The sequence below is a fragment of the Myotis davidii genome, unplaced genomic scaffold (genome assembly GCF_000327345.1).
Source record: "Myotis davidii unplaced genomic scaffold, ASM32734v1 scaffold370, whole genome shotgun sequence".
In the NCBI taxonomy this organism is placed as follows: domain Eukaryota; kingdom Metazoa; phylum Chordata; class Mammalia; order Chiroptera; family Vespertilionidae; genus Myotis; species Myotis davidii.
The window spans coordinates 2,692,999-2,716,407 of NW_006288615.1; the positions used below are offsets into that span (position 1 = coordinate 2,692,999).

The 23,409-nt window shown below is 41.0% G+C and overlaps 1 protein-coding gene across 3 annotated transcripts in view; it reads right to left on the reverse strand.

Moving 5' to 3' along the window:
* Positions 1-5,921: 5,921 nt before the first annotated feature.
* The window catches only part of LOC107182598 (nucleolin-like), an 18,661-nt gene continuing 1,173 nt past the window's right edge, over positions 5,922-23,409 (reverse strand). Inside the window, exons 2-10 of one of the 3 annotated variants that reach the window (XM_015561868.1) lie at positions 22,280-22,392; positions 19,987-20,362; positions 19,458-19,592; positions 18,607-18,693; positions 17,801-17,939; positions 16,251-16,375; positions 15,478-15,601; positions 12,158-12,348; positions 5,922-5,987 (exon numbers count right to left, since the gene is read on the reverse strand). In XM_015561868.1, coding sequence (XP_015417354.1) covers positions 5,944-5,987; positions 12,158-12,348; positions 15,478-15,601; positions 16,251-16,375; positions 17,801-17,939; positions 18,607-18,693; positions 19,458-19,592; positions 19,987-20,362; positions 22,280-22,363 — 1,305 coding nt within the window. In that variant the 5' untranslated portion in view covers positions 22,364-22,392 and the 3' untranslated portion in view covers positions 5,922-5,943. Of the gene's footprint in view, positions 5,988-9,063; positions 10,983-12,157; positions 12,349-14,811; positions 14,919-15,477; positions 15,602-16,250; positions 16,376-17,800; positions 17,940-18,606; positions 18,694-19,457; positions 19,593-19,986; positions 20,363-22,279; positions 22,393-23,409 lie in introns of those variants that run through there. The other 2 variants (XM_015561867.1, XR_001513312.1) reach the window with 2 other exon arrangements.

Here is a 23,409-nt window from a genome sequence, read left to right on the forward strand (position 1 = left end):
CTCCCCATAAGATACTGATAAACGACTAATTTTATAATGAAGAAACCGGATGAAAATCATCTTAACCAAATGGTCAAAGTTAACATCACCAGGAATGAGGCAGATGGACATGACATGCCTCCTGATATAATGCACCAAGAAGGATACAACATTTGGGGGTAAGATTATCACATAAGTGGAAACAAAGAGTGATAGGGGTTGATTGGAGGTTTGGGGAAGATGGGTCAAGACAGACTTTTCTGAGGTGGCAACATTTAAGCTTGGACCTGAGTGGTCACATCTGGAAAGGAGTATTCCAGGCAGTGGAAACAGCTACATTAAAGGACTCAAAGCACAGAAAGAAGACAAGTATTGGACATGCAGTGAGGAGCAAAATGGAAAAGAGATTGAGGAGACAGGAGAGCCCCTATTACATAGGGCTTTGTAGTCCCATGGTAGGTGAATTTAGTTTTGTCTTTTTAAAAAAATATTTTTATTGATTTCAGAGAGGAAAGGAGAGGGAGAGATAGAAACATCAATGATGAGAGAATCACTGATCAGCTGCCTCCTGCACACCCACCACTGGGGATTGAGCCTGCAACCTGGGCATGTGTCCTTTCAGTCCGCATTCTGACACTCTATTCACTGAGCCAAACCAGCTAGGGCAAGTTTTGTCTTTTTTCCAAAAAATTTTTATTTTGGTAAAATATACATAAAATTTGCCATATTTAATTGTTTTTAAACGTACAGTTTAATGGTATGAAATACATTTGTAATCTTACACAACTATCACTGTCATCCAGCTCCAGAACTTTTTAAAAATTATTTAGCCCCCCCAAAAATAAATTAAAATAAGATAAATAAATAAAAATTATTTAGCTCAGCCGGCATGGCTCAGTGGTTGAGCGTCAACCTATGAACCAGAAGGTCAAGTCACGGTTCATTCCCGGTCAGGGCACAGGTTGTGGGCTCGATCCCCAGTGGGGCCTGCAGGAGGCAGCCGATCAATGATTCTCTCTCTTCATTGATGTTTCTCTCTCTCCCTCACCCTGCCTCTCTGAAATCAACAAAAATATATTTGGAAAAAAATATTTAAATTTATTGGGGTGACATTGGTTAATAAAATTACATAGGTTTCAAGTGAACAATTCTATAATACATCACTGTGTGCCCACTTCCCAAGGTCAAGCCACCTTCCATCACCATATATTTGACCCCCTTTACCCTTTACTACCTCCACAACCCTTTCTCTCTGGTAATCACCATAGTATTGTCTGTGCCTATAAGTTTTTGTTTGTTTGTCTCATTTGTTCATTTGTGCTTTCAGATTTTATATTCCGCATATGAAATCACAGTTCTTCACTTTTTTTGGACTTATTTCGCTTAGCATGCTATATTCTTAAGAACCATCCATGTTATCATGAATGGCAGTATTTCATCTTTTCTTATGGCGGAGTAGTATTCCATTATATATGGAACATGTCTTTATCCAATTGTCTATCAAAATGTCCAGAACTTTTTAAAATTTGATTGGTTGATTTTAGAGAGAGAGGAATTGGAAAGAGAGATTTATTGTTTCACTTATTTAGGCATTCCTTTATTGATTCTTGTATGTGCTCTGATCAGGGATTGAACCTGCAACTTGGTGAATTGGGATGATGTTCTAACCAACTGAGCAACCCAGCCAGAGCTGTCCAGACTGTTGTTGTTTTTTTAATCTTTTTACTTATTTATTTATTTAATATATATTTTTGATTTCAGAGGAAGGGAGAGGGAGAGAGATAGAAACATCAATGATGAGAAAGTATCATTGATCAGCTGCCTCCTGCACGCTTCCCACTGGGGATCAAGCCCGCAACCCGGGCATGTGCCCTTGACCAGTATTGAACCCAGGACCCTTCAGTCTGCAGGCTGAAGCTCTATCCACTGAGCCAAACCAACTAGGACCAGAACTTTTTTTTATCTTGTAAAGCTAAAAGTTTATACCCATTAAATAACAACTCCCCTCCCCGCTCCCCACAGACCTGGCAACCACCATTCTACTTCCTGTCTCTATGATTTTGACCACTCTATATATCTCATATAAGTGGAATCACACTGTATGTGACTGGCTTATTTCACTTAGCATAATGTTCTCAAGGTTCATCCATGTTGTAGAATGTGTCAGAATTTTCTTACTTTTAAAGACTGAATATAAAATAAAAATCAAATCAAATCAGTGTTAAGGCTGAATAATATTTCATTGTATGGAGATATCACATTTTGCTTATCCATGCATCCATTGGTAGGCACATTTAGCTATTGCTAACATGAGTATGCTCTTTGAGACTCTGCTTTCAATTCTTTTGAATATATACCCAGAAGTGGAATTGCTGGGTCATATAATAGCTATATTTTTAAGAATATACATATTTTCTTATTGATTTCAGAGAAGAAGGGAGATGAAGGTGAGGTGGTATCTCATCAAAATTTTGATTTGCATTTCCCCCAATGATCATTGACATTGAATATCTTTTCATATGCTTATTGGCCATTTGTACAACTTCGTTGGGAAATGTCCATTGAAGTCCTTGGCCTACTTTTTTCAAATAGTTTACATTCATTATTATTTTGTATTAGTTTCAGGAAAACAGCATAGTAGTTAGACAATCACATCCTATATAATAAAAGCATAATATGCAAATCGACCGAATGGCAGATGAAGGGTGCAACAACTAGTCACTATGACACCCACTGACCATTAGGGAGCAGATGCTCAATGCAGAAGCTACCCCTTGATGGTCAGTGCACTCCCACAGGGGGAGCACCCCTCAGTCAGAAGCCAGGCTCACGGCTGGTGAGTGCAGCAGCAATGGTGGGAGCCTCTCCAACCTCCTTGGAGCAGCAAGCAGGCAGCAGTAAGGAGTGAGGGGTCCCAGACTGCCAGAGGGTGCAGGCCAGGCTGAGGGACCCCCCCGCCCCACCCAGTTTATAAATTTTGTGGACCGGGCTTCTAGTACTTTACAAAAAAGTGTTCTCCCAATGTTTCCAGTACCCAACTGGCACCATAAATAGTTATTACAATATCATTGACTCTATTCCCTATTCAGGCCATTCTGGGCTGAACATTGGGTCCTACTTGTTCTTTCCTGTTCACTCTCTGGATGAGGAGATTGTCAATGACCCAGAACAGGATAGAGGCACAAAAGGGAGGGAGCTTGTGTCCCTACATGATCACATGGACGGCTATGCTGATTTCATAGCCCCATGACAATTTTTAACAACCAATTTGTACTTCTTAACTCACCTTTTTCTCCCAATCCTTTACCCCCTGCCCCTTCCTCTCTGGTAACCTTCAGTCTGTCCTCTGCATCTATGAGTCTTGTTTCTTTGCCCATTTTTAATTGGGCTGTTAGAGGAGTTTGGGTTTTATTACAAATGATGTAGGGAATCATTGGAGAATGTTAAGCAGGGAAGTAATGTGACCTAATTTGGGTTTGTTTTGTTTTATTATTTGGTCACTTGGCCTGTTAGGTGAAGAGTGTTTTGAAGGAGAAGAGATTATAGATGGAGAGACTAGAGGCAGGCTGTAAATGGAAAAAGAACAGGGCCTAGAAGGCGGACGCAGATGGAGAGAAAGGCTTGTTTGGATTCTTTGGAAAACAGGGCAGCATGAACAGGACACTAGTAGCATCAGAGACCCACCAGCTGCTCATCCCCACCCGTTCCTCCTCTGGGATGCGGAGCTGGGTACATTCCCAGGCTCCCTTGAGACTAGAGTTGTGGTCATTTGACCAAGTTCTAGCCAAAAGTAGTGGCCCTTCAAAAGTCCAGGCCACTCTGGGCTGAATATTGGATCCTACTTGTTCTTTCCTGTCCACTCTCTGGATGAGGAGATTGTCAATGACCCAGAACAGGATAGAGGCACATAAGGGAGGGAGCCTGGGTCCCTACATGATCACATGGATGGCCACCAGTCTGGCAACACTGATAGTAGGGAAGGGCACATAGCCGGTTTGGCACAGTGGATGGAGCATCAGCCTGCGGTCTGAAGGGGCCGGGTTCGATTCCAGTCAAGGGCATATGTCCAGGTTGCAGCCTCAATCCCCAGTAAGGGGTGTGCAGGAGGCAGCCCGTCAATGATTCTCTCTCATCGTTGATGTTTCTATCGCTCTCTCCCTCTCTGAAATCAATAAAAATATATTTAAAAAAAGTAGAGCCACAGTTTAATCATTATTCACCTTACTAACAATAGATAAGTTTTCTTACAGACCCTGGGAAGCGAGAGGATGAAACAAGGATAAGATGTCTTGATGGGCCCATTACTCGGAAAAGAAATACATTTTGAGAACAGATCAAGGACAAGATGTGCTTTGATTTGGTTGCTGTGCCCGGACCCTGACGTTTGCCTCAGGAATGCTAACCATTCTCCAGTCCCAGGAACAGGCTGAGCTGTTTGTAACAACATCATAGATTAGCCACCTTGTTATCGGACTTTGAGCTCCTGAAGGCTGGACTGCAGGCCCTACGCTCTCCGTTCCATGTTCCACATGCAGCTCAAAACTACATGTAGTTATCTTCTCCCTCATTCGTATATAATTAGCCAACTGATGAGAGGGTCAGAGCAGAATTTCCAGGGTGACCAACTGCTCTCCCCATACTGCCAGCAATATTGATTTATTTTTTCATGTTCTTGCCAGCAGTATTGAAATAAACACTCATAAATGATTCAACTCTGTCTCCTGCTTAATTTGGCCGAAGTAGTGACAGGCAGCCTCAGAACCATTATGTCCAGTTTCAACACTGCTCTGAACTGTGGCATGAATGAGAAACACACTTTTACTCTGTTGAGCCACTACAATTGTGGGCCCATCTGTCTGAGGAGCTAGTTAACTTGAGACACTGGTGAAATAAATTTTTTTGTCTGGTATACATTACAGCTGTAAAACTGAGGAAGCAGCTCTTTGTTATTCATATGGAATGGTCTCCAAGATAGCTTTAAATGAAAAAAAGCAAAGTACAGGGGAATGTGTATAACCTGTTTTATGGGTAAAACAATAGGTGGGAAAAATAATGTAAACATAATTCCTTGTTCATGCACAACAGTGGAGGGACAAAAGAAACCGGTCATACTGGTTACTTCCATGCAGGGGAACTGAGGGCCCGGGGAGGGGTAGGAGACCTACTGATATGTACCTGCTGAATTATGAATGATGTGAATGTGTTTCCTAACTTAAAATTTTGGTTTTAATTAGGAAATAAAAAGGAGTATGCCAGAGACGGGGGCATGTTCAGATATTGGTGGAAGGAGCCAGTACAAACAAAAATCCCCAAAGTACAGGGAGATAGAGGATGGAGGAAAGCCCTGCAGGGCAGGGGAGAGGTAAGCACAGGGCAGAGAGCTGCCAAGCGCGGGAAGAAGGTACCTTAGGACAGGAAGGGAGGAGGCTGGAGTTGTGCAACCCCAGGTGAGTGTGTAAATGTGAACAGGAAGGGAGGGTGAAAAGGTTCTCAAGCAGCGTTTATTTAGAAGGTGAGGTCACCGAATAAGAATGAGGAGTGGCAGACTTAACTTGTAGGGGAGAATAAGGGATCACATGGACAAGGGAAGAGGGAATGGAAGCCTTTCAGGGAGCAGTGTGGGCCAGGCCAAGACAGGAGCCATGTATTTAGAATCAGAGCCTCACAGCACCAGTCCCCCCTCCCCATCCCCGCCTCCCTCTCCCCATCTTTCTCTTTGCTCAGTGGGGCTGACCCAGCGGAGCTTCTTCATGCTCCTTAGTGGTTCCAGGACCTCTGCTGGGAGGCTGTCATCAGACATGATCTGTCGCTCCTTCCCGGGACAGCAGGGTTTCTCTGGCCTTCTCAGACCCTGGCAGGATGAAAGGGGGATCTCACCTCTGGAAATCAACCCTGTGGCTCCTGTGAAGCCAAGAGAACTCACCCTGACTGGCAGAATCAAATAAACTCAGTCCTTGAAGAAAATCACTCAGAAAGACAAATGCCAGATGATTTCAGTAATGTGGAATCTAGAAAATGAAATTAACAAGCAGAACAGAAACAGACTCATACATTTTTGACAGTTGTCAGAGGAGAGGGGTTTCAGGGGATGGGTGAAAAGGTGAAGGGATTAAGAAGTTTAAATTTAAGCCCTAACTGGTTTGGCTCAGTGGATAGAGTGTCGGCCTGCAGACTGAAGGGTCCCAGGTTTGATTCCGGTCAAGAGCATGTACCTTGGTTGTGGGCACGTCCCCAGTAGGAGGTGTGCAAGAGGCAGCTGATCAATGTTTCTAACTCTATCCCTCTCCCTTCCTCTGTAAAAAAATCAATAAAAATGTATGTTTAAAAAAGTTTAAATTTAAAAAATAATAAATTGGTAGCTACAGAATAGTCAGAGATTGAAAGTATAGCACAGGGTCCTGGTCAATGTGGCTCAATTGGTTGGAGTGTCATCCCATACACTGAAAGGTGGTGGGTTCAATCTCCGGTCTGGGCGTGTGTGGGAGGCAACCAATTGATGTTTCTTTCTCCTTTCCTTTCTCTAAATATTAATTTTTAAAAAATCTTTGAAGTACAGCATAGGGAATGTAGCCAATAATATTGTAATAAATACGTATGGTTTCAGATGGATATTAGATTTATTAGGGTGATTACTGTGAGTTATATAAATGTCTAATCACTGGGTTGTACACCTGAAACTAAAATAATGTTGTAATCAACTATAATTGAAAAAAATTATTTTAGAAAGAGAAAAACATTGACCTGTTGCTTTACCCATCCATGCTTTCACTGGCTGACTCCTGCATGTACCCAAACCCAGACCAAACCCTGCAACCCTAGTGCATCAGGATGACACTCCAACCAACTGAGCTACCAGGCCAGGGCTAAAAAATTATTATTTTTCAATATATTTTATTGATTTTTTACAGAGAGGAAGGGAGAGGGATAGAGAGTTAGAAACATCGATGAGAGAGAAACATCAATCAGCTGCCTCCTGCACACTCCCTACTGGGGATGTGTCCGCAACCAAGGTACATGCCCTTGACCAGAATCGAACCTGGGACCCTTCAGTCTGCAGACCGACGCTCTATCCACTGAGCCAAACCGGTTAGGGCTAAAAAATTATTTTTTATGAAGCAGTTTTGAGTTTACTGATGTGTTGTTTTTTTAAAAAATATATTTTATTGATTTTTTTTTACAGAGAGGAAGGGAGAGGGATAGAGTTAGAAACATCGATGAGAGAGAAACATCGATCAGCTGCCTCCTGCACTCCCGCTACTGGGGACGTGCCCGCAACCAAGGTACATGCCCTTGACCAGAATCGAACCTGGGACCTTTCAGTCCACAGGCCGACGCTCTATCCACCGAGCCAAACCGGTTTCGGCAGATGTGTTTTTTTTTTTTTTAATTAAATTTCTAGAGGGACAAAGGGAGGGATAGAAACATTGATGTGAGAGACACAAATCAATTGGTTGCTTCCTACATATGCCCTGATTGGGAATCCAACTGGCAACCTTCCAGTAAACAGACAACACTCCAAACAATTAAGCCATACTGGCCAGAGATTAAAAAAAATTAAAACCTCGGTTCCTGAACATCTCTCATCTTGAACATACGGTTCTTGACCAAGTTGTGCACAGAAAAAATGTCTCAGTTGTAGACCAAAATTTCAGTTTTTGACCTGACAACCCTTTCATGCTGATACCTCAGCATGACAAAAAGCATCTATCAGGCAGCAAACAAAGGAGAGAATGCTTTTGTTTAGCACAATTTTAAAACAAAGACTATCAAGAATGCAAATGTTGCTAAAGGGTGTGAAAGTGATCCCAAAACAACAATCACAGGTAATGGAATAGGTAGAAAAACTGTTGTTGATTGGATAAAGGAAAAGCAGTTAGCTGGTGATAGCATTCCTAAGGCAGAGATATATGAAAAATTCATTTAAGGCTAGCTGCGGTTGGTTCCATAAATTTAAGAAAAGTATTTATTTATAGATTGAACAGTGCACTATACATGTACTGTATATAAGAAAGGTTTGGCTCAGTGGATAGAACGTAGGCCTGTGGACTGAAGGGTCTGGTTTGATTCCAGTCAAGGGCACGTACCTGGATTGCAGGCTCCATCCCTGGCCATTGTTGGGGGCTTGTGTGGGAGTCAACCAATCAATGTTTCTCTCTCTCTCCCCGTCTTCCACTCTCTCTAAAAATCAATGGAAAAAATATCCTCAGGTGAGGAATAACAAAATAACAAAATATCCAGGGAATCATTTGGGAATCTGGAACAATTAATTCAACTTACATTATTCCTAGTGGGGAAAAAATGATTTGGTTTTAGAACAAATCACTTCTCGAACAGCCTTCTGGAAAGAATTAAGTTCAAGAAATGAGGTTCCACTGTATACTCCGCCATATAAAAGAATGCATAGAAAACTAAAAGAAAACATGCCTAAATATTAATAGGGCTTACCTCTGGCTGATGAGATTGTAGGGATTTACCTTTATTTCCTTATATTCTCTAAATGTAAATAATATACATACATACATACATACATATATGTATATATATGACTGCTATAATTAAACTAATTGCTTAAGTAGTTTCTGCAGCAATGAGCAGTCAAGTCCCAATTGCAGTTATGGGCCTTCTCCCTGGAAAAATGCTCATAAGCTCTTACACACATCAACATCCATTCTGCATCCCTTCAGGCCCCAATGCAAGGGCATGTCCATCTCTGCCTATAGGAGGCAGAATGACTCCTGGACCAGCCACAACCAACTGTAAGCTGACCAATAATATTGAAATTTTAGAAATGCCAAATCCAAAATGGAAGCATTAATTAAGAAGCCCATTGGCTATACCACACCAGCTTGGTCCGTAGAAGGGGGCTAGTCTGGCCTGAGCCCCATGATTGCAGCCGCAGGTCTGTTGTCCTTGGGGATAGGAATGCTCTAGGCATCTGAACATTCATTCTCTCCAGCTGGCTCTCTGGTTCACATCCTTGGCTCATGAGTGCCTTTAGGAAAATATGTGGCTACTTGTAGGGCAGAGGTTTATATACTTGTATAATTCTAGGGACCAGAAAGGCAAAGCATAGGAGAAATAAACTGCCAGGGTATAATCAAACTTTATTTTATGTTATAAGGTACAAACAAATGATGCCAGAGATTGTGCTTTAAGTTGACATTAGAAAAATGTAATTTGGAAATAGAAATAATTATTCAGAGTTTTTTAATTTGTTACTCCTCAGATTTGAAATCTAAAATGGAATGTTACTCACTAATGCCCGTCAGTCAATGTCAGGTTGGGGACCTCTCGTAGCAATATGCAGGAGCAAGCTCATCTCTGAATCCTTTAACTGGGAGCAATAGTATTATTTTGTGTCATAACAGAAAATAGTTGCTCACAAATATATGTACTTCCAAACATGGACAGAATCTTTGCACAATGATTTTTATATTTAGGGTAACTATTCCCAAGATATTTGAAGAATTCTGGGATTCCAACATCATCATATTTAGTTTTCAATATAGTGTTGTGCTGCAATTCAATAACCTCCATTTGTAGCTCTTCATTCACATTATTAATATTAATTGAGAAAGGTGAGCTGAACAGTATAAGTTCGTTTTCATAAAGTTTGAAGTCAGAGAACCTTTTTTGAAATTCAGTCTTCAACTCTTTAATTTTGGGAATGTAGTTCAGTCCATCACTTTCATTCTCAGAAACTAGTTTCAGCGTCGGGAAGTGGGACAGATTGTTTCTGGCCAAATGAGTTTCCCAGAGACACAATTTTGCTAGGAAAGAGCGAACTGCACGGTACATTTGTGTAACCATCTGCGAATGCCCTTGCAGAGCAACATCCAACATGTTTACATAAGTCATAATGTCAACCAAAAAGGCTAGGTCTTTGACCCAATCTTTGTTACGAAGCTGAGGCACAGATTTTCCTTTAGAAGACATGAAAATGTCAATTTCTTCCAACAGTTCAAAAAACTGCCTTAGCACCATTCCACGGCTCAGCCACTTCAGTTCCATGTAGGTCAGGTGTCCATACTGTGTGTCTAACTCACTGAACAAAGCACTAAACTTCCTGTGGGTCGAGCCATGGGAATGCAGCCACGTTATGGTGTAAATTACTATGTCCATGACATGATCCATTTGTAACTTTTTAGCACAAAGGGATTCTTGGAGAAAGAGGCCATGCACAGATTTAAGTTCTGTGTCTTTGCAAAGCCCTGACACTTTAGACTTAAGTTTTGTAACAAGTTGCTTCACACCAACCGTTGCAGAATTACCATCTGTGCTAACACTTACTAATTTTGACCAGTCTACATCAAATTTTCTAAGGCTTTTCTCAACACATAAAAATAAGTCATTTCCCGACGTTGTGCCCGTCAGGGGTACCATGTCCAAAAGTTCCTCAGTCACATCAAAAGTTTCATCAACACCGCGAATAAATACAGCTAACTGGGGGGCGTTATTTATATAAGTGCTTTCATGAGCTGCAATAGAGAAAGCCACAAATGATTTAACTTTTTCTTGCAAGGTGTTCTGTAAGTTGTCAGTCACATTGGCAACATGCTGCTCAGCAATATTACCAGTGAGATTTATGTTGGCAAACACTTGTCTCTGTTCAGGGCACAAAATTTCTGCAGCACTCAGTAGACATTCCTTTATAAACGCACCATCTGTAAGGGGTTTTGATGCCCGGGCAATTTTCTCACGTAACACGTAACTACATTTCATTGCAGCATCAGTTATTTTATTCACATTCAAAAGCAAATCATGTTCAAGTTTCAACCTTTTTTTCAGTTCATTGAGTTTTTTATCACGCATCTTTTCTGTATATCCAACAAGGTTCCTACTGTGGTTTGTTTCATAATGGCATCTTAGGTTATATTCTTTCGACACAGACAGACTCTCTTTGCATATTAAACACATAGGAACATTCTTTACCTCCACAAAGAAATAAGCTCTCTCCCATTTTTCTTGAAATGTGTGGCTTTCTTGTTCTATCTTTTGTTTTCCTATTTTTTGAAAGAGATAAATGCATAAGAAATGTTAAAATGTCATCTTTACTAATAGGGAAGAAAGTACTACTTTGGAAGAAAAAGTATTAACTATTTTTTCAAAGTGTAAGTGTGCTTTTCACTTGTTCGGAGTTAGGGAGAACTTAGAGCAGGGGTCCTCAAACTTTTTAAACAGAGGGCCAGTTCACTGTCTCTCAAACCGTTGGAGGGCTGGACTATAGTTTGAAAAAAAACTATGAACAAATTCCTATGCACACTGCACATATCTTATTTTGAAGTAAAAAAACAAAACGGGAACAAATACAATATTTGTATTTGCATGTGGCCCGTGGCTGTAGTTTGAGGACCCCTGACTTAGAGAATGGTGGAGGCTGCACAAACACCAAATGCCACCGTTAAGAGAAAACGGCTGCTTCTCTCCAGGTTGCTGTAGACAGGTAGGACCTCAGGCATGTAGGGCTCCAGCCACAGGGTGGCCAGATTTCCTGATGTAGCAAAAGAAGCTGGGAATCCCAATTTTTATGTAAAATGTCTTGATTTAAAAAAAAATTCATAAAAAATTGTATTGCTTTTTCCTATAAACGCTGTATAAGCCACCATGCTTACCCATCAGGTTAGGGGCACTGGCTTGGGGTTTCTGATTTAAACCTGACAACAACTCTTCTTAAAAATAATTAAATGTCTGAAGAGAACTAAATATCGAATTCTGAAACCACAAGTTTAAGAGGTTGTTCAAACCCCAAAAAGGGAAACCAAACTGACGTATCTCAAAGTCCCATTTCTTTTTAATGTTTTTATTGAATTTTTAAAAAGGAATGGAGAGGGAGAGAGAGAAAGAGAGAGACATAGATTGGCTGCCTCTTACATGCCCGCAACTGGAGATCGAGCCAGAAACCCAGGCATGTGCCCTGACGGGGAATCGAACTGGGGACCTCTTAGTGCATTTGATGATGCTCAACCAAAAGAGCCACACCGGCCAGGGTTCAAAGTACCATTTCTTTTCCAGACAAGGTTACAGTTAACTAGGAAAATGCTCATTAGCTTGATATAATTATTAGGATGACTTACATGTTTTTGATACAGGGAGAAAATTGTATTTAAAAGTGCCAAATGCCCCTAACCTAATTGACATCCCTCGTAAGTCTCCATCTACAGAGCTTTAGCATGCTTACCTCTCCAACTTCTGTTCTTCTTGGCCCTCTCTTCTTGGCCTTGATTTTTCTCTCCAACATGCTCCAGAACTATGGCAAGCCCTCCAATTTCTGTCCCTTGCTTCTCTTCCAAGGTTCTCTCTGCATCAGCTTGTGACTTGAAGTCAATATAGGCAATTCTGCAGTTGTGGGGATGGGGTGGGGAGAGAGAACTGTCAGCATTTAGTATTTGTATTTACCTGTCTTTTTAATCGGTAAAACATATACAAGATTCAAAATGAAAAAAGATAGATACCATGAAGTCTTCCTGCCACTCAATTTCCATCCTTAGATAATAAACTGTACATATAAAAGCAAATATACACATACTCTATATTTTTATTATATATATTTTATTGATTTCAGAGAGGAAGGGAGAGGGAGAGACAGAAATATCAATGATGAGAATCACTGATTGGCTGCCTCCTGCACACCCCCTACTGGGGTCAAGCCTGAAACCTAGGACTGGGAATTGAACCGTGACCACCTGGTTCATAAGTCGACACTCAACCACTGAACCACACCAGCAGGACCACATACTCTATTTAATTCACCCATGTAAAGTATGCAATGGTTTCTAGCATATTTACAGAATTATACAGTCATCACCATAATCTAATTTTAGAACATTTTCATCATCCCCAAAAGTATCCCTCAGCAGTCATTCTTCGCCCCGCCCCCCCCGTCCCCCGCTTCATTCTCTTCCCCCAGCTGCAGGCAACCACTACAATGTTTTCCATAGATTTGCCTATTTTGGACATTTCATATCAATTGGATTATATAAATATGCAATCTTTTGTGTCTGGCTTCTTTCACTTAGCCTAATGTTTTTGAGTTTCATCCATGTTGTCATAGCATGTGTCAGTATTTCATCCCTTTTTATGATTGAATAATATTCCACTGTATGAAAGTACCACATTTTGTTTATCTGTTCATCAGCTGTTGTACATTCTGGGTTATTTACACTTTTTAGCTAGTATAAATAAATCTGATACAAACATTAATAGAAATGTGTACTTACAATTTTTTATTTCTTTTAGGTAGATACCTAATAGGATTGTCAACCCATACGGCAACTGTATGTTTAACATTGCAAAACTGTTTTCCAAAACAACTGCTCTATTTTGCATTCCCACCAGCAATGTTTGAGGACTCCAATTTCTCCACCTCCTTGCCCAAACTTGTTACTGTCTGCCTTTTTTTATCATAGGCATTCTAGTGGGTTGAAGTGGTATGACATCATGGTTTTGATTTGCATTTCCTTAATGACTAATGTTGAACATCTTTTCATGTGCTTATTGGCCATTTGTATATCTTATTTGGAGAAATGTCCATTCAAATCCTTTTTAATTGGGTTTTCTTTTCTTTTTTTTTAAATTTATTTTACAGAGAGGAAGGGAGAGGGATAGTTAGAAACTTCAATGAGAGAAAAACAGCAATCAGCTGCCTCCTGTACGCCCCCTACTGGGGATCAAGCCTGCAACCAAGGTACATGCCCTTGACCAGAATAGAACCCAGGACCCTTCAGTCCACAGGCCGATGCTCTATCCACTGAGCCAAACTGGCTAGGGCAATTGGGTTGTCTTTTAATTTGAGTTGTATGAGTTCTTTATATGTTCTGAATACAAGTTCCCTATCAGATACATGATTTGCAATATTTTCTCCCAGTGTGTGGTTTCTTTTGACTTTTTGGATAGTGTCCTTTGAAGTACAAATGTTTTTAATTTTGATAAAGCCTAACATCTCAATCTTCTGTTTTATTGTCTGTGCAGTAATATCTTTACCTAGTATCACAAAGATTTACTCTTGTGGTTTTTTTCCCTATGTTTTAACTCTTACCTTTAGATATTAGATCCATTTTGAATTACTTTTGTTTATGATGTGTCCCCCATTATTTTTTTTTCTTTCTTTCTCTCTTTCTTTCTCCCATTATGGTTATTTTATTGATTTTTAGAGAGATAGGAAGGGAAAGAAAGAGATAGAAACATCGATGAGAGAGAAATACTGATCAGCTGCCTCCTGCACACCCCCTACTGGGGATTGAGCCTACAACCTGGGCATGTGCCCTGACTGGGAATTGAGCCGACAATCTCCTTCCTGGTGCATAGAGAACATTCAACCAACTGGGCCACACCAGCCAGGGCAGTAAGAATATTCTTGAAGAGAATGCACCACACTCATTTCTGACTTGGGCACTATGCTTTATTTCATATGGTCATGGGTTTCTGGGCTTCTCTCAGCTCCCCTTTGTAATAAATCTTAAATGATTCTAAACATTTAAGTATATCTAACTACAATTTAATTAAAGTTAGGGAATTAATATAGCTTTTGGCAGGAATTTCTGCTTTGTTGTTGCTGACCACAAGCATGCAGAGGGCCCGCCAATCTCCTCACAGAAAAAACTGCAAACAATTTAGAATTTGCTTTCAGACTTGTTTTCTAAATCTGCAGGATTCTTTTCTAGTGATTATGTTCATCAGAATATACTGGCATAAATTGTTTTAGAGTACACCTACACCAACAAATTCAGCTCAAATGTGTCTGGAAACCTGATACTCAATTTTCACCTCACTGAAAATCCCTTCAAAGTACATTCTATTCCACCCATTCTAACTTCACCATATTCACCCTCTTACCCTATCAAAGCTTGGACACATGGTGATAATTTTCATTAACTGCTCATAACATAATTTAAAAAAAAATTTTTTTTTAATCCTCACCCAATGATATTTTTCCCTTTGATCTTTAGAGAGAGAATGGAAGGGAGAAAGAAGGCGGAGAGAAAGAGAAACACTGATGACAGAGAGACACATCAACTAGCTGCCTCCCACATGCACCCTCACCTGGGATCAAACCTGCAACCCAGGTACAAGTCCTCGACTGGGAATCAAACCTGTGACTATCCATCCGAGGACCAACACTCTAACCACCAAGGCAAACTGGCCAGGGTTCACAATATAATTCTAACAGACCAAGTTAATGTTGTTTTGGTACCTGCCCAGGCAAGTCACAAAGTATATTATTTTACTGGAGCTAGCCCTGAAGAGAGAGGAATGAAGATAATCTATGGCTGAATTCTTCCAATCTTCAATCTTGTATTTGGTTGAACAAGTCTCCATTTTTCTATGATACCAACATTGTTTTCTACCAGGGTCTGGCTGTGCATTATATGCCTTCTAACAGCAAGGCTACTTAACTACTCTTTCATTCTCTAAAATCAAGCATCAATGATTTGGGAGAATGGAATGAAATTGTCACGTTTGGATCCAGTAGACATGTATTCTTTTCAGTACGAAACATACCTTTTACTTATCCCATCATTGCTCAGAAATCTGATTTGAAAAGCATCCTCAAACACTTCCTTTAGTTCATGCTCAGTGACCTTGCTAGGCAAGTTCTTGATCAAAAGTGTTTTGGCATTTCGATCTACATAAATAGAAAAGAATATTTTTAGTCTGCATTTAGATCTCATATGCATCAAAAGTTCTCTCGGAGAGAAAAAAAATATTTCACAAGAGTTGAAGAGAGGAAACAACAATGCCTACTCCTTCAAATATTTGAACTAAACAAATATTTGAACATAGAAGTTGGGTGAGGGCCTATGCTTCATGCAGGCTGTGAAAATATAGGAATGTGGTCTTGTGGGGGAAAAAGCAGTACATAAACAATCCCATAATTACAAATTGTGCTAAGTGCCAGGAAGGAAAAGTAAAAGGGGAGATAAGAACATTTAGTGGAGAAGACATAGCCTCGTCTGGGGTAAAGGAAAGGTTTCTGCATCTGAGGAAGTGACCTTTAAGCTGGATTGGTTGCAGGTAGCCAGGGCGTGAGTCTTGCAGTGAACATGTGACAGAGAAGATAAGGTAGAAAATGACAGAGAGTAAGGTAAAGAACTGTGACAGAGAAGGTGGGCCAGGTAGCTAGAGCACAGGGAATGAGAGAAGGTGGATCAAGTTGGTGATGTGGAAGCAGGTGACCTGTTGGTAACTGAGGAGCACGGAATAAGACAGAAGATGATATTCCTGCCTGTCGCAGTCTTTTAGGTATCTATAAACAAATTACCTTATTTGCATACCTTTTTTTGTTTCCTTTCCCTTTGGTTTCTTCAATTTAATTTTATACCCAAGGACCTTTGTCTCACTGAGTTCCAGGGCTTTTTCCTGATCGTCAACAGATTTAAAATTCACATAACCAAATCTCCTACAGAGAGGAAGAAGAAAGGAAAACACACACACACACACACACACACACACGTTAAATCAAGAGGCACAAGCCTTCTGGTTGGCTCATCACACTGGTTGTGAGAGTGGAAATTGTATCAAGTAAAAAGCAGTTGCCGAATTTACAATTTCAAACCAAGGCTCCACCAACTGGCAGTATCAGTCAGTGCCAGGGAGTCCCCAGAAAATAGTGGTTCTCACCGGCGAGTTCGGCAATATCTGGGGACATTTTCAGCTGTTACAACTGGGGCAGTGCTTCTATTATCTTGTGGGTAGAATCCAGGGAAGCTGCTAAATAGCCTACAATGAACTTGACAGCCCACCACACAAAGGTCAACCATGCCAAGGTTGAGAAGCCCTGTTCTAGAGCAAGGACTGGTTGCTGTTTAATAACTGACCAGAGTTAACCAAAAGCTATAGAAAATGAAGCTTAAAATGACAAGTTTTTGAACTTTTATTTTTAATAAGCAGCCATCTGCATTTGTTTACTGGAACAAAAATATTATTCCTAATGTGGAACTGTTAACAAACTCAAGGGCTGTTACAGTAAGAATTTTTTCTTAATACAAAAGGAATCCTTATTTACTGCAAATGCAACAATATTCCAAAATATAGCTAACAAAAACTAGAAGAGCCAGGGACAGGCTCTGGAGCCAGAGTGCTGGGCTCAAGTCCTGGCTCTGCCCCTTTCTCGCTGTGATACTGGGCATGCAGCATAACTTCTCTGTGCCTTAGTCACCTCTTCTATGAAATGGGGACAATGGGAATAATCACCACTGAGGACTGTCTTATGGAGTCAGTGAGTTATATAAATAAGAAACTAAGAGCAACACCTTGAACAGTGAGCACCTAGCAAATGTTGACTAGTATGATTACCTTTGTTTCTACCTGAGAAATTCTGAGTTGTACAAAACATGCTTACATCTAAGACATTTGCTTTTGATGAGAAAGAAGTGAGAAAAGATGAAATTCAACTCAGCAAAAAAGCAGAACTATATTTACCACCAAAGTTGGGGGTTTTGTGATTAAATTTGTGGCTTAGCTAAAATAATTCTAGGCAAATAACATTGCTCACAGTTGGAAAATCATGAAAACACGTTTTTGTAAAGACTTGGAAGATCTTGGGATTATTTTAATGCTTTGGTTGGGAAAATTGGGTAGCAAAGTTTAATCTTGTAGGTTTAATAAACAAGGCACTGAAGGGTTTTAAATACTCATTTTGACTGCAAGAGACTGAGGTAAATCCCACCAAAGGGCGAAGAGCAAGTAATAGGAGGATGTGACAAAATGGAAGTCTAGTAACCCACAGTGAAACAGAAAGCGACTGGGACTCCTAAATTCTCCAGGGATAGTACGTGCTGGGCTGATAAACACTTAACAACATTCTTAATTTACCGGTATTTACCTGGACGAGCTGACTCTGACACCAACAACTGTGAGTTCGTTTTTAGCAAAAAATTCCCTGAGACCAGTTTTTAGTTCAGCAGCAGTTTTGTTGAAATTCAGGTTTCCAACAAACAGTTTGAAAGTTACAGGTGGTTCAGCTGCCATACAAAAAGGTAAAACAACAACAACACACACACAAGTCAAATAAGCAGTTCAGAAAGAATGATGCTAAAAGAAAATTCATCAAAGACTGGCGTATTATAACACCAGGCTGCAATTAAAATCCTTGCTCATCATTTAAGATTTGGTTTTCACCAAGATAAAATTCTCTACGTGTCCCTTATATTTTAAAACACAGGAAAGAGCCCTGGCTGGTGTTCTCAGTGGTTGCAGCCGTGGGCAAACTACGGCCCGTTTGAAATGAATAAAACTAACTGAAGGGTCCCAGGTTCTAGTCCAGTCAAGGGTGCATGCCTGGGTTGTGGGCTCGATCCCCAGCAGGGGGTGGTAACTAAATAAATAAATAAAAACACTTTCACCCCAAAAAAAAAAAAAGTTTGCCCACCCCTGGGTTAGAGCATCAGCTTGCACACCTGAAGGTCTCAGATTTGGTCCCCAAAGGCATGTACCTGGGTTGCAGGTTCGATCCCCAACCCTGGTCTCGGTTTGTGCGGAAGGCAATTAATCAGTGTGTCTCTCTCACATTGATGTTTCTCTCTCTCTCCCCCTTCCTCCCTCCCTTCCACTCTCTTTAAAAAGCGATGGAAAAAATATCCTTGGGTGAAAATTAACAAAACAAAACAAAAAACACAACAAAGGAGTTACCTTCTAATTTCTGTTTTTTGGTTTCAGGGGAAGCCTTCTGTTTGGCCATTTTCTTCTTCTGTTTATCAGGTGTTTTTTTAATATGATCTGTGGGCAAAAGCCAAAATATTGTATTTTTACTGATCTCTCTGTGCCACTAGTAAGTAAACTGGAAGTTCTTACATTCTCCACAAATATCATACCTATGTTATGTCTATTCTTCACAAGACACATGGATTAGGTCTGTTCAAAACACTTTTAAAAGCATGTATAAGTTAATTAGAAAGTTCTTCAAGTTCGTAACAGAAATCCAACAGTCCCTGCCCAAGGACTTCCCTTACAACTAGAAATCGTTGAGACTGGCCACCATTTAACATAGCCAATTTGGGTCATTCCGACCCTCCTCCTCTTCCTCATAGCCTTTGTCATCACAGTGGTTGTCCTGCTCGTCCTCCTCGACCCCCAAAGGAAAGGCTTTTCTCCCTCTGGACCATGGAGGATTCACAGCTTCTTTTTCAGAATCTAAATGAAAACCCACCCAATCAATTCCTGACACATATTCAAATACCTCCTTTAAATAAAACTCATACCGCCCTGGCCGGTTTGGCTCAGTGGCTAGAGCATTGGCCTATGGGCTGAAAGGTCCCAGGTTTGATTACAGTCAAGGGCATGTACCTTACCCTTACTCCTACTGCGGGCACATCCCCAGTAGGAGGTGTGCAGGAGGCAGCTGATCGATGTTTCTCTCTCATCGATGTTTCTAACTCTCTATTCCTCTCCCTTCCTCTCTGTAAAAAATCAATAAAATATATTTTAAAAAAATAAAATAAATAAAACTCATACCAATACACTTTAGAATCTAACTCAGTTACCTTCATCTTCATCCTCCTCTTCGTCATCCTCCTCTTCATCTTCATTTTCTGTGCTCTTGGCCTTCACAGGAACAGCTTTTACAGGAGCTTTCTTGCCTTTGGCTGGTGTAATCTCCATAGGTTCTTCTTCAGAGTCTGAAAGAGAAACTACCTAGTCAAAAACTCAAGAGAATTATCCTCAAACCAACATTAGTTCCAGATAAATCTAAAGGGAAAAAAAATACATAATACAATACTGTGCTTAGTAGTTATAGCAAGAATTAACAGATTACTTGGAAGCAAAACCCTATATTTTGAAAACTACTCACAGAATGTGCTGTGTTAAACATTTTCTCAGAGACAGGCAATCATTCATGGCTACCACCCTAGTATACAACCAGCACGGAGAATCCCTGGGAGGGTTTTTATCTAACCCCCACGGTGTCATGGAAGGATATGTCTGCATGTTGCTCAACCACACCACAATCTCACCCCTAATGTACCTTGCAAACAAGAGAAGAGCCCAAGAACTACCAATAGAATGCCTTACCATCTTCTTCATCATCATCATCCAAGAAAGGGGCAGCAGCAGTAGCTTTCATCACTGCTGGCTCAAATTCAACCTCATCCTCCTCTTCACTGTTGCCATCATCTTCCTCATCATTATCTTCCTTCTTGGCATTCTTGTCATTCCCTGCTCCATTGTCTGGGGTGGCTGCTTCCTTCTTACCAGGGGTTGCTATGGCTTTGGCTGGTGTAACTGCTGCCTTTTTGCCAGGAGCCAGCATAGCTATTGCCTCTTTGCCAGGGGTGACAACTGCTTTCTTGCCTGCTGTGGCAACTGCAATCTTTTCTGTTGGGGAAACCATCACCTTCTTTCCTGGAGTTGTGGTAGCCTTTTTGCCTTTTTTCTGAGGAATGATAACCTCAAGATTAAATAAAAACAAACATGAGTCGCTCAGCTGCGTGGCTCAGTTGTTGAACATCGACCTACAAACCAGGAGGTCATGGTTTGATTCCAGGTCAGGACATATGCCCAGGCTGTGGGCTCAATCCCCAGTGGGAGGCATGCAGGAGGAAGCCGATCAATGATTCTGTCTCATCATTGATGTTTTTATGTCTCTCCCCCTCTCCCTTCCTCTCCGAAATCAATAAAAATATATGTAAAAATAAACAAACATGAGTCTATTTTCAAACTCAAAAAGGGAGTATTGGTCCCTCATAAATGAGTGCTAAATTCTGGCACTGCCTTCTAGTTCAAGACCACATGCATTAGATATATGCTGGCATGTTAAACTATAGTGTCATGTTACATGTCCTTCTCTATACCTGTGCAGTCACAGTTCTCATTTTCAGGTAAAATGTGTAATTATAATGAACCCTTCAAATATCTCTGGACCCACACCTGTTAATTTCTACACCTCATACTCTAATCAATTCAGCTTTTTAAAAAAATATATTTTATTGATTTTTTACAGAGGAAGGGAGAGAGATAGAGCGTTAGAAACATCGATGAGAGAGAAACATCGATCAGCTGCCTCCTGCACACTCCCTACTGGAGATGTGCCCGCAACCAAGGTACATGCCCTTGACTGGAATCAAACCTGGGACGTTTCAGTCCACAGGCCGACGCTCTATCCACTGAGCTACACCGGTTACGGCATCACTTGTAGCTTTGAAGCAGCACACCTTAAATGCACTCTGAAAATAGACTGTCTAGATCCCATCTGCTACTGTGTGGCTCTAGTTTTCTAAAATATATTTTTATTGATTTCAGAGAAGAGAGAGAGAGAGAGAATCATTGATCAGCTGACTCCTGCACGCCCCCTAATGGGGATCAAACCCACAATCCGGGCATGTGTCCTTGACCAGAATCGAAGTCTGCAAGCCAATGCTCTACTATCCACTAAGCCAAACCAGTTAGGGCTAGGAGAGATTTTTTTAAGCCTCACCTTTTTTTCTCTTCTGACAATGATAACCAATGTTACATGGTATTTTAAGGATTATGAATTAATTTCTGTAACTAAGAGTTCTGGTCAGTGTTATTAAATCATTTGGGGAGGTGGTATAAAGTTCACTGAAAGCTCAGTATTAAGACCAGAGATAAAATGAGTATCAAATAGGCTGGACAGTCCTTGCAAAATTAATACAAATTAGAGTGGGCAGTTAACTTGATAAAAACATTATCTATATTCAAGTCATACTCAAAGCTACCTCTTGTTGACCACCATTTTATCAAGTTATGTGTTAAAATAAGACTTGTAGTTGTCTTTACAGTAAGCAATAGTAGCCAAGAGTACCAAAGTGTCATCGTCAGTACAAAGGGAGCTGGCTTTCCTCACTCCACAACATTATAACACAGTGACTAGTGTTACAAAACTTGTATAAAGAACAGAGACCTGCCCAGCTGGTGTGGCTCAGTGGTTGTGTCAATCTATGAACCAAGAGGTCACAATTCAATTCCCAGTCAGGGCACCTGCCTCAATTGTGGACTTGATCCCCAGTAGGGGGAGTAAGGGAGACAGCCAATCAATGATTCTCTGTCATCACTGATGTTTCTATCTCTGTCCCTCTCCTTTCCTCTCTGAAATCAATAAAATATCTTTTTAAAAAAAGAACAGAGACCCGCTTGGCAGCTAGGAAAGGAATCTGGTAAGGCTAAACCCAGACCTGAATACAATGCCCAGGACCACCACATACAAGACAGCTAGCTGTCCAGGCTGTTTCCTCATCTAGCATGTGGGGCTAGCAAGTTGAAACTGGAAAAATGATTTAATACATCATCACACTAAGCCCTGTGGAGGGCACATGAGGAGGCGGCTCCAGATCTTTCAAATAATTACCTCTCCTCCACTGCTTTCATCTTCTTCATCTGACACTTCCTCATCTTCACTATCTTCTTCTACCTCCTTTGGAGGAGAAGCCATTTTCGTGGGGTCACCTTGATTTTTACCAGATTACAACAGACACGGTCATTAGCACATTACACCTCCCACATTTCAGGCCACTCACATTTTGCCTGCAGTCATCTCCCTTTCTCAGAATCCACTTTTCATTCTGTTAAATATTACAAATAAGGTAAACCAATCTTAGGTAAAAAGACAGTTTTAGCCTTTGCTGGTTTGGCTCAGTGGATAGAACATTGGCCTGCAGATTGAGGGGTCCCCGGGTTTGATTCCGGTCAAGGGCATGTACCTCAGTTGCAAGGCTTGGGTCCTGGTTGGGGCTCATGCAGAAGGCAACCAATGGGTGTTTCTCTCACATCGATATTGCTGTCTGTCTTTCCTTCTCTTTAAAAATTAATGGAGCCCTGGCTTGTTTGGCTAAGTGGATAGAGTGTAGGCCTGTGGACTGAAGGGTCCCAGGTTCGATTCCGGTCAGGGGCACATGCCCGGGTTGCGGGCTCCGTCCCCAGGGGGTGGGGGAAAGGAGGCAGCCAGTCGGTGATCCTCTCTCATCATTGATGTTTCTATCTCTCTCCCTTTCTCTTCCTCTCTGAAATAAAAAAAAAATATTTCAAAAAGAAAGGTTATTCCTTTAAAAAAATAAAAATGGGAAAATATCCTCGGGTAAGGATTAAAAATGAAATAAACAATTTCAAACATACGATCTCCCTCCTATTGCCTTCATTTAGCATACCTGTTTTATTTATTTATTTTAAAATATAGTTTATTGATTTTTTTACAGACAGGAAGGGAGAGGGATAGGGAGTTAGAAACATCAATGAGAGAGAGACGCCCTTCAGCTGCCTACTGCACACCCCTTACTGGGGATGTGCCGGCAACCAAGGTACATGCCCCTGACCAGAATTGAACCTGGGACCTTTCAGTCCACAGGCTGACGCTCGCCACTGAGCCAAACTGGTCAGGGCTAGCACAGCTGTTTTAAAAATGATACTTCCAGCCCCAGCCGGTTTGGCCTGCAGACTGAATGGTCCTCGACTGGATTCGGGTCAGGGCACATGCCTGGGGTA